This window comes from Podarcis pityusensis, assembly GCF_964106645.2.
Source record: "Podarcis pityusensis genome assembly, chromosome: 10".
Classification (NCBI taxonomy): domain Eukaryota; kingdom Metazoa; phylum Chordata; class Lepidosauria; order Squamata; family Lacertidae; genus Podarcis; species Podarcis pityusensis.
The window spans coordinates 265,160-276,786 of NC_138035.1; the positions used below are offsets into that span (position 1 = coordinate 265,160).

Sequence of the window (11,627 nt, forward strand, 5' to 3'; positions counted from 1 at the left end):
ACAAATGCTATTGACTACCTACTCATGCTTCATCATTATGGTTGCGAACAGGTCGAAGACATGTGCTGTTTCAACATCACTGACAATTCTAAGGCCGTTCAAAGACAAATTTCTCATTTGCAAAATCTTACTCACCACATAAAAAAGGATGTCGGATTTTCTGGTCTCTGGGACTCCTTTTCCTTATGGTCCACTGCATGGCTCCCTAATCTCAATTGGCTTCGTAGTCTTTTTTATTATGCCATTATTATTGTATGTATATTAATATTGTTTTGTTGTTTTCTCCAATGCATTCCTAGCCTTACAAGTCTTTTTTCACGCCTTTTTTCTCCTCCTCAACCACCTAGTGCACTTCTTGCAGCCTATTATGCGAAATGGCAACGCCAGCGGTAAGAAAATTAAAAACAAAAAGGGGAGATGTGGGTAGGATTATTTTGAGATTCGTTGGCAAACCACTAATCTTGAAGTACTTTTGCCCCGTCAACCCTAGCAGTATTATTTCCGGCATTTGTTGGCAAACCACTAATCCGGAAGTATTGTTGCTTTATTCACCCAGTTGCCTTATCTCGCAAAGAAGAAAAGAAAGGAGGAGATGTAGACATGTTATTCTTATGTGCCAGTATAGAAAAACATTGGTTCTCTTTCCTCTTGCATTCTGGGAACTATTTCTAGCTTTTTATAATCAGACACGCTTCTCTCCTTCACGCACAAGGCGTAAGCCTGTCCCTGGCACACAAATCCCTACATTCCATTCCTTGCATACCACTTTTTTATTTTAGTTCACGTTAAGTTCACAATGATATGTTAATCCTCAATGTATAATTAATTATGTGAGTTTATATATGATCATAATATCAGTAATTGCCTTAGTCATATTATAATCAGTTTTAGTCATAAGTGGATTAAGAGCTTATATACCTGTCTAAGTGCAGCTCTTGCATATTTTCTTTCATGTACCAAAGATTGATGAACCTATGTAAGCCCGCCTTACATATATGTAATCCAATAAGAATTCAGTTTCTTTGTTTACTTTTAACCAATGAGCCGCAAGCATATCGTGGCCATGCTTTTTAACTTTGAATAAAAGAGAGAAGTTGTGGGGCCACACACACAGAGACGCACACTCTCTGATCTCATCTGGCTCAATCACACGCAAGCTCTGAAACAAACATCTCTTTGTCTGCCGTTATTTATCAACGCAACAGTCTGCCAAACACAATTCTTCTCAGACACCACAGATTCATCTTTTTCTGTCAAAAAGTCCAAAAGTAGTTCTTAATTTTTTATTCTCATTAGAAGTCCAGAACTGTCCATTTCTCATCAAGTTCAATTCTTTCCCAGGATTCTATCAGATCTTAATATTATAGCCCTTATTTCTGCACTTTTCCCAATTCTTCCTCACATCAGTTATTAGAGACCCTGAAGTTTCTTGCTATGCATTCATCTCTCTCCCTTTGAAGCCCACCATTTATGATCGTGCCCCATCTTCTCCACCCACAAGGCACTTATTTCTTTCATCAACAAAACAGCTTTCTTTGTCTGTCTCGGTTTTCCTCTCCTCCACCACTATCTCTTGCACACCAACAAGTCCTGTACATTCTTTATGTTCTCCTGTTTGCCTCAAGTCTCCATGGCAGAAGGTCATCCAGCCTCTGTTTAAAAGGAACATAAAGTGCTTCCTGTTCTTCTCTCTCTTCCTTTGACCATGTCTGAAAACGGAAAAGGTGAAATAGGAGCCGGAGGGGAGATTTGGCGGAGGGGAGAGGGAAAGAGATGCCCTTGCTACAAAGTCATTGTTAAAACATTTCACATGGCAAAGGTGGATGGGAATCAAGGGGTTTGGGAAGAGCTGGGCAGTTCAGCTTCCCAGCCTACTCCTGGGCCCATTTACTCAGAAGTAAGCCCCTCACCTGCCCAGTCTTCAAGTTCCAGTAAGATCACCTCTGCTCTCCCACGGCCCTCGGCCCACCAGCAACCCAGGGGGGCCAAGCAGCAATGTGATTTTTGCTTCCCCCAGGCCAGCACCCTTGGCGGGGGCCAAATTAACAAAGCCTTAAGGACACCCCTGGGCAGGGAGCAGGTCGTCCGGGACTTGCAAGAAGATGGTCTCCCATCTTGAAGAATTATGCAGCTTTGTAGAAGTGTTCCAAATTATGCCTGCGTGGACAAAGTGGTCAGGGCTGGGGGGGGGGGCTTTGGCCTAGAACAGCAGGGTTCCTCTATTCCTCCTTGGACACCTTCTGTTTTCAACACTGTGGTGATTCCACCTCCATTGTGACGCAGTTGCTCTTCTCTTGAGCACATGATTCTGATGGTCTTCTGTTCTTTGGACACCTTCCATTTTCAACAATGTGGGGATTCTACCTCCATTGTGATACCAGAGTTCTTCTCTTTGGTGTCTTTTTTGCCTTTAAGCTTTTCAGGAGGGTTCATCATCCAACAGGCCAAAGTCTCACATGACTGACACTCCGATGGGGCAAAAATGTCCAAGACATTTCTACAAAGTGGCCCAGAATTGAGCTTGCCATTCATGGCGGCTGCTCTGCTCTTTGCTCAGGATTGCTGATGATGATGGTTCCTCAGGGCTAGCAGGGCCCATATTAACAGAAACCTCCGTTCTCCGTACGTGTCCCCACTGCCAGCACCACCAGCACCCATTGCTTGGAGGAAAGGTGAGGAAAGACCCACTCCTTCAGCCCCTGCCACCCTCTCAGCCTCAGAGTCTCTCCCAGCTGCTTGGTGGCTGCCCACCCCTGTCCCAGCTTCAGAAATGGTACAAACAGAAACGCATTGAAGCAGAGCTCCTTTGCACCTCAGCACAGGGCAGGATAGGTATATTCTTACTTATCTTCAGACCACAATCTCATTGTTAGTCCTTGCAGTGTTAAGACAAGACATAGTGGCCAGGCACTAAAGATGCGAGGGATATGGGTGACTCTGTCAAATTGCTACCTGTATTTCTCAGTCCGCAGGGGGGGAGGGGACCTGCTGCCTCAGAACAAGCCTAAAGTCTGCTTGGATTTGTGTGACAAGTGCCATCATTGTTTGGCACCTGTTTGGTGACTTGTCCAAGGCTTTGGACCAGGTCAGGTTCATCCAGCCCAGAATAGCCTGTTTTTGAGCCTAGCACCAGCTTTCCCAAACCTCAGGCAGAGAAGGGTCTTTCTCACCAACTGCTAGGTGAGATGTCAGGGATGGAACCTGGGTTCCATCTTTCTTTCTTTCTTTCTTTCTTTCTTTCTTTCTTTCTTTCTTTCTTTCTCTTTCCACATGCAAAGCAGGCAGTCTACCACTGAGCTATAGTGCGTCTCCAAAAAGGTTGCTCAAAAAGTCATTGTTGATATATGTGTTACAATTGTGTATTTACATGAAATTACATGAAGGAGTTAACTGCGACAGCTGTGAAACAGGTGACTAGAACTAAAGTCCAGCTTCTGAGTCACTGTCTTGAGTCTTGTGAGTCTCGTGAACAGTCTCCTTAAAAGGGAACTGCGTGTGCAAGCTAGCAGAGGTGTACAGTTGGGTCTGAGAGGAGAATGCGGAGTTTGTCGGAGGTTGAGGAGATGGTGTGAATGTCAAGCATTTTGTCAAGGACCTGCAGCAGGGGGATTACAGCTGGAGAACTTTCTGCTAGGAAGCATCCTCTGCTACCAGGAGAACAAAGGGACAGAAAAGCAACCTTGGACTCCTGTAACAACTGCACCATTTTCTTGTACTTAAAAGACTGCACCCTCTTGTGTGTGTGTGTGTGTGTGAGAGAGAGAGAGAGAGACTTTGTATTGAATCCTTACATTAGACTGGTTGCCTGTTTGCTCATCTAAATGCTACCTCTGAATTAAGAACTCATCTTCCTCAGCCTCTGTGAGAAGTGGTTACTTCAGCACAACCAACAAAGGTTATGGGCCCGGTGTGGCCAGCAGGTGGCGCTAGAGAGCAACAAGCGAATTCTTGAAGTCAATCCCACACTTTGGAAACCAGCAATCTGAACTCATCACAGTCAAGGAAGATTTTGCAGATAACTCAGGGGGCAAACGGGGGTCTGTGAATCCTATGTGGCTAAGTGGTTGTGGAAGCTGCAGGAAGTTTAACTGCAGGAAGGGAGCAAGCAAGTTTCACAATGTCTGTGTCTCTGAGTATGGAGAAACTAACAGAAAAGAATTATGCCAGTTGGTGTGTCAAAATGGAGATGCTGCTCTGGAGAGAAGGTTTATGGGACCCTGTATTAATGACCACCTTCAGACCCTTCTTCTCCTGAGAAGGGAGTGGGTGGCGCTGCGGTCTAAACCACTGAGCCTCTTGGGCTTGCTGATCAGAAGGTCGGCGGTTCAAATTCACTTAACGGGGTGAGCTCCCATTGCTCTGTCCTAGCTTCTGCCAACCTAGCAGTTCAAAAGCACACCCCAAAAAAGTGCAAGTAGATAAATAGGTACCACTCCAGCAGGAAAGTAAACAGTGTTTCCATGCGCTCGGGTTTCTGTCACGGTGTCCCGTTGCACCAGAAGCAGTTTAGTCCTGCTGGCCACATGACCTGGAAAGCTGTCTGTGGACAAATGCCGGCTTCCTCAGCTTGAAAGCGAGATGAGTGCCGCAACCCCATAATCGCCTTTGACTGGACTTAACCGTCTAGGGGTCCTTTACCATTTTACCTTTACCTTCTCCTGAATGGCTTCACAGAGAGGAGAGAGCAAGAGTCACAATAATTATTGATCTGGAAGACAGCCAATTACTGACTGTTAGAGGGCTGTTAACTGCAAAAGAAGTTTGGACTACTTTAAAGAATTTGCAGGTGAGAAAAACAGCAGGCAGCAACTATATGAATGGGAAAGAAGACAGGAGCAAGGAAAGATGGCAGAGAGCTGTTTCAACAAGCCAAGATAAAGAAGTGAATGTAGAAGAAAGAAAGAGTGACAACATGTTGAAAGTTTATGGAATTTGTAGGTGCTACAACTGTGGATCAGAAAATCACCTTAAAAGAAATTGCCTCAGGAAACATTTGGATTACAAATCTACAGATAGAGAAAGAAATTTACAGAGGAAAAAATGGTGTTTCTCTGCCGACAAGGTAAATGTAGACTCTGTAACTGCTGAGGGAGTGTAGATCAACAACAGCTCCAATTAACACAAAATGTGAAAGAAATCCTAAGCGAGTTCTAGAACTTCTGCATATAGATTAAGCAGATCCATTCCAGGAAACTCTGTGAGGAGTTAAATTTAATCCTACAATTGTTGACAATTTCTTGCATTTTGGGTTCATTTATTTGTTAAAGGAGAAGCTAAATAGAGGTTTGAGAATTTTGTAAACTGGGTGGAAGCAAAATATGATGCAAAGATAACTGGAGTGCAATCAAAAAGAGGAGGTGAATTTACCTCTAATAACTTTGAAAGATTTCTGTCTGAAAAGGGAGTCCAGCATAAAAGGGAGTCTTCAGGTGTTTGTGTGCTGAAAGGCAACATCTGGGAAATTGTCTTAGATGGATTAGCAGTTTCTTATACTCACAAAAGCCAAGAACCAAGATCCTCACAATGACCACTGGTGAAAGTGTCTTTTGATATAATTAAGGATGTCACAGCCTGAGAAACAACAGGGAAATCCCTTAGCTTCTCAGTCCAAAAAACTCAATAGATGGCATTTACCTTTTGCCCCATCCCTTCTTCATTGTATTTTAATAAATTTAAAATTAATATAATGCACAGTGAAAACCCAATTAATTGAAGAAGCTTCAGCACAAAGCACTAATCAGGTTCTGAGCTAGCTTCTGAGATGCCCAAACAAAATCTCTCAGATCATGCATTCTGGCATAGCTGCATTTTTCAAGTGCTCAAGAAAGAGATATGCTGACTACATCCTTATGGACTGGGCGCTATGGGGGCCCACTAGGGGGCGCATTGGAAGATGGCCGACAATATGGTCTCTTCCAACTCTATGATTCTATGATTCTATGAATACCATCTCTCCGACCCACACGGGGTAATTAAGAGGCTGTTATGGGAGTAGGCAGCCTCCCTTGTTGCCCCAAGGAAATGGGGAACACTGCCCTTGCCTGCTGTGCCCATAAATCACCCCCTAATTCGAAAGAAGGGGGTGAGGGCCCTAGGCAGAATGCCCCCGTGTGGACCTCGGCTCTCCTGGACGCTGTCTCTGATCGCGCACTAGTTGCAGCAATTTGGAATAATTAATTACAAAAGAAGCAAATGCACATATTTCAAGTGAAGAAGGGGAGTGAAGTCTGCTAATTTAAGTGACCTCTGCGAAAGAAGACGACGGGCTGGAGAAACAGGAATATTTTACGATGAAGATACACCAAAGGCTGGGTGTGTTGACAACGGGGCTGAATGGGGGGGGGGACGACTTTTTTTACTTTCCTTCTATGTGATTTACAAGAACCCCTCCTCATTAGAACCGTCGGTTGAACTGACCCAAGCAGGATGATTAAGGTCTGTGTGGAGATAAACTTTAACCAAAAGTATGCTTTATGGAGACCGAGAAGCAATAAGAGCTTTTGGGAATGGCGCAGCAATTAATTTGGAGTCGCCATCTTGCCAAAGGATTTACAGCCGGGAGGAAGAACGGACTTGTTTTCAGACTGCATTCCTAGTGAATCTCCTCAGAGGTTTTGAGAAAGGAGGCAGATTGGTGAAGATTAATGACGCTAAGACTGTTTTGATGTATGGAAGTGATGTTATATGGAAAACGTCTGGGTATGGCTACTGGATAAAAAAAATAATATCCATGCAGGATTACAAACTGTTCTAACCAGCTTGCGGAGACTATCAGAGGTCACAAAGAGAAAGGAAAAATATATGAAAATAACAACAAGAGATGTGGAAAAATAATAAGAAAGGACTGGATAGTACTGTGAACATCATAAGGTTAGATTTGTGGACATTAAAACAGCAGTAAGAAGCAAGAAATTGATTGGATCCCTTTGGAACTTGAAATATGGGTACCCCCAACAAAAATTTAAAATTCGGCTGTGTAATTTGGAATTTATGTAATTTGGTTTGATGTGATGTGATTGGTCGGTTAATAAAAAATTATTCTTAAAAAAAATGGACTGGGCGCTATGGAGGAGCTCCCCCCTCCAGCCCCGTATCTGGCAAACAGCCCCTTGCTCAGGGAGAGCTCCGGGGGGGGGGGGCACCCTGTTCCCTCTCTCTCCAACTCTTTTTATACATGCCTCAAATGCTTCTGTCCATTCTCATGTGATGTCAGGAGGGAGCCAGCAAGCAGTAAATCACACGGAGCAGGTGAAGTTAACTCTTGATTAGAAAAAAAAGGATCTGCACAAGAGGACCAAGCCTAAAGAGCACAGCAAGTCTTCCTTGGTAGGTCTGATCCTTATGAGGCAGTTGTGGAGCCTGAAAGTCCCCACCTTCCCACAGCTAAGGGCCTTCCTCTGCCAAGTCCTTCCCAAGCAATCTGAGACGGCACCTGCGTTTCTGCCTATACTCCTCTTGCTTCATGCCTCTCCTGATCCTGGGAGACTAGGGAGGAGGAAAGCTTGTCACAGCAGGGTGTGTGTGTGTGGAAGACACTTGTGTTTCTTCACCAGCCTGACTCATCTCTGCCTCTTGGCCTGCCTCAGCCCACTCTCCTGCTTACGCTTCTGATTCTGATTCCAGACTTCCCTCTGCCACAGACCCCTCCCCCCCCGCTCACTAAACCCCGGCACCTCTTCTGCTTCTGCCACCTCCTCCCAGTCTGCTCCCTCTTCACCCTCTGACCGCTCATTGTCATCTCACCACCAAGCCGCCGACTCTGAGCCTTCTTCCCTTGGTGGTTCCCCAACTGGTTCCTCCCACTATTCCTTTGTGTCCAACCAGTCCATGACACATGGGTAATGGTGCTGGTTCAGCGCAGATCCAAAATATCATCAACAGTTCAAATGATGGGTCATAAAAGTTCCGTTTATATTGAAACTGACTGTTTGTATGTTGCTGCTTTTAGAAAATTGACTGAGGACTTCAGTACCTCAGAACGTGGTACCAAAACATTTAAAATAAAATCCCACTGCATTTCTCTTTTGTCAGTGCCTCAGAGGGCAGCCCCTGCCACAGCATGGCGACAAAGAAGACCAAGTCCAAAGCTCGGAAGAGCATCGCCAAGAGCCAGAGCACGACTGGGCCGCTCTTGACAGAGCAAGAGCAGTCCCTGAAGAAGGAGTCCCTCATCCTGGCGGAGCACATCCACACCTACACGCAATGGGTGGACCAGTTCCAGAGCAGAAACGAGTTCCTGGACAAGGAAGCGCAGGAGATCCGGCAGAACAGCAAGGCCTACCTGAACTACCTGAACAGGCGCGCTGCCCGGTGCCAGGACGCCATCACCACCCTCAACGAGCAGAACCTCTTTGACCTCACCAGTGTCCTGAAGCAGAAGGAGGAGCTGACCTCCCAGTACACGGACAAGGAGACAGAGATGAGGAGCCAGCTGATTGAGATGGAGACCAAGTTCTCCCTCATGACCAAGGAGGTTGAGGAGCTCAAGCCCTTCAAGGAGCTGCAGTCCGAGCAGCTCATCCGCATCCGGGAGCTGGAGAAGGAGCTGCTGGCCATGAAGATCCAGCACTCGGAGGAAATGCGCTTGCTCAAGAGCAAGTACCTGCACCAGAAGGCGGAGTACGAGGTGCAGGCAGAGCAGAAGGTCCAGGCCCTGGCCAAGAAGGCCGAGAAGGAAGCCGTGCGCAGCCTCATCCACCACACCAACCGAGTGAAGGAGGAGAACAGGCGGCTGCGCAACGAGCTCCTCGGCCTCATCCAGCGAGCTAAAGGCCTGAAAGCCTTCCGGCAGCAGCTGAGAGAGCAGAAGGAGCAGCTCCTGCGGGAGCTCCAGTATGGGCGGGGCCTGGCGCACATGCGCCGCTGGCTACAGCAACAGGGGGCTCAGAAGACTGGCCCCACTCCCAGTAGCCAGCCTCCCAAGAGTGCACAAAAATCCTCTCGGGGCGCGAGCGCTCAAGGATCTGCAAAGAGGGATGCTCAGGCAGCAGCTGGCAAAAGTTTGCCACCACTCTGGAGCTCCAAGAGCAGCAGCAAGCAGCAAGCGATGCCCACAAGCAGCCAGCAGTCTTAAGAGAGCGAGCGGTTTCCAGGCATGTGAGCAGAGGTGAGAAGGCCTGAGAGTAGACTTCTAAATGCGGAGGCAGAAATCCTGACTCAGAGACAGCAACAAGCTGTTTGGGGATTGGAGACTGCAGCAGCTCATGCGCTCTGCTCTTCGCTTCGTATCAGAGGCGGCAGGAAACATGGACCAACCCCCCCCCCCCAATTAAAATGATGTGTGTGGATGCGCATCAGTGCTGGACAGCTTCCTGTCCTCTTAAGGGGTCTCTAGTCAAGCGGGAGGAAGGGGCTGCTGCGCCTCTGCTTACTTCCAGGCAAGCCCATCGGCCTCACAGTCAACAGCAACACCTGCACCCTCTCATAGGCTTTCGTGGCAGCCTGCTGCCACCCACCAGCCCTCAGGCAATAGCCCTTGCCCACTTCAGGAGGCAGAAACTGCAAAACATTGGGCAACACAGGCTGCTGCCTTCTCTGGGCAATGGCCAGGGAGTCTTTGTGGTTAAGTGCATTAGTAGCACAAACTTACATTAGTGGAAGGGGTGGGGAACCTGTGACACTGCAGGTATTGTTAGTCCCTTCTCCCCTGAGCATTGGCTCACGCTAGCAAGTTTCTTTATACAGCAGAGTGCATTCTCCTTCTTACGCAGCAGAAAGCTGGTTGCAGACTCATGTGAGCCTCTTAAGACAATAAACAATTCAATCTGGCTTGCCCAGATTAAGATATATTCTATTACTCCTGGTAAGAGCCCTTTGATCCCTCCTAAAAGAATAAAGACACAACAGTCTTATTCATAAGTAACATAAAGTAGTTTTATGAATGATCAGGCAGAGCAGAGTGTGATCCCTGAAGGCAGGCTTTAGGCTTAAAGTTAAAAACATGTAGAGTTTTACCCCATATGGGAGATGACCTGGGAGACTTCTGGCTGGAAGCAGTCCAGTCCAGGTGAATCAGGAAGTTCGCAGGACGAAAGGAAGATGGAAAAGAGAGTGAGTGGCAGCATGCCTTGGCCTTTTCCCAGGTCTGGGAAGGTCACTCCCACCCACTAGTCACATGCAAGGAAGGATGCTCCAGGCAAGAATGAACAGGAAGTTTTGACTAGCTGGACCAAACATCCCCTTGCATGTCCACTCTAGCAAAACAAGGAATGTTGTACTTGACTGCTCCCAGTGTTTACATCCCACAGGCTGGTGGATCTGACACCACCTGGAGCCACAGCTCCGCTTCCCCTGGTTTGTGGGCTCCAAAGACGGTTCACTGGGAAGCAGCAGCCAAAGGGACTCCAGAAGGAAGTTGTCACCCAGAACACACACCAGTGGGCACCACTCACACCAGGCATGAAGGGCCAGGATCCGTGCCATTGTTCTCCTTGGCGCCAGACAATTTGGCCAATTCATCCAGCAAAATCAGTTTCAGAGAAGCTGGTGGTTAAACAAGGCAGGATGAGCATTCTGGGAAGGCCGTTTGTGCAGCTGTCCATTCACATTTAAATCCTTCCTCCCCCTGCTGCTGTCCTGAAGAAAAGTTCCCTCCTGAGGCTACTGTTGGGCCCAGCAGAGCTCTTGGCCCATCCCACACCCGGTTCCCAGTCTGAAAGGCCTTCCCCTCAGCTGCTTGTTTTCTTTCTGAAGCAAAGACACCTTAGCTGCAAGTGTGCGATTATCTTCCTACATAGATTGCCCCAAACAAGGAGCTACAAGTCGAGTGGTGAGATTCTGGCACTGCATCTCTACTGCATTGGGAGCCAGGATCCCCACATTCCACATCCCACCCCGAAGCCACTATAATAATAATAATAATTTATTATTTATACACCGCCCATCTGGCTGGACTTCCCCAGCCACTCTGGGCAGCTTCTAACCAAATATTAAAATACCGTAATACATCAAACATTAAAAGCTTCCCTAAACAGGGCTGCCTTCAGATGTCTTCTAAAAGTTTGGTAGTTATTGTTCTCTTTGACATCTGGTGGGAGGGCATTTCACAGGGCAGGCACCACTACCGAGAAGGCCTTCTGCCTGGTTCCCTGTAACTTGGCTTCTCACAGTGAGGGAACCGCCAGAAGGCCCTCGGAGCTGGACCTCAGTGTCTGGGCAGAACGATGGGGGTGGAGGCGCTCCTTCAGGTATACTAGGCTGAGGCCATTTAGGGCTTTAAAGGTCAGCACCAACACTTTGAATTGTGCTTGGAAACGTACTAGAAGCCAATGTAGGTCTTTCAAGACCGGTGTTATGTGGTCTCGGTGGCCACTCCCAGTCACCAGTCTAGCTGCCGCATTCTGGATTAATTGCAGTTTCCGGGTCACCTTCAAAGGTAGCCCCACATAGAGCGCATTGCAGTAGTCCAAGTGAGAGATAACCAGAGCATGCACTACTTTGGCAAGGCAGTCTGCAGGCAGGGAGGGTCTCAGCCTGTGTCCCAGATGGAGTTGGTAAACAGCTGACCTGGACACAGAATTGACCTGTGCCTCCATGGACAGTGGTGAGTCCAAAATGACTCCTAGGCTGCGCACCTGGTCCTTCAGGGGCACAGTTACCCCATTCAGGACCAGGGAGTCCTCCAGACC

The 11,627-nt window shown here is 47.4% G+C and overlaps 1 protein-coding gene and 1 long non-coding RNA gene across 2 annotated transcripts; one reads left to right on the forward strand and one right to left on the reverse strand.

The window, feature by feature from the left end:
- Positions 1 to 1,269: 1,269 nt before the first annotated feature.
- On the reverse strand, positions 1,270 to 2,221 carry LOC308486963. The gene is made up of 2 exons (XR_013991415.1): positions 1,911 to 2,221; positions 1,270 to 1,709 (listed from the first exon to the last, which is right to left on the reverse strand). It is a non-coding gene; the product is annotated as an uncharacterized lncRNA (long non-coding RNA).
- Positions 2,222 to 2,377: 156 nt separating this feature from the next.
- On the forward strand, positions 2,378 to 9,296 carry LOC308486962 (coiled-coil domain-containing protein 166-like). The gene is made up of 2 exons (XM_081024193.1): positions 2,378 to 2,672; positions 8,032 to 9,296. Exon 2 carries the CDS (start codon positions 8,060 to 8,062, stop codon positions 9,071 to 9,073), a length of 1,014 nt encoding a protein of 337 aa, XP_080880319.1. The 5' UTR covers positions 2,378 to 2,672; positions 8,032 to 8,059; the 3' UTR covers positions 9,074 to 9,296.
- The last annotated feature ends 2,331 nt before the right edge of the window (positions 9,297 to 11,627 follow it).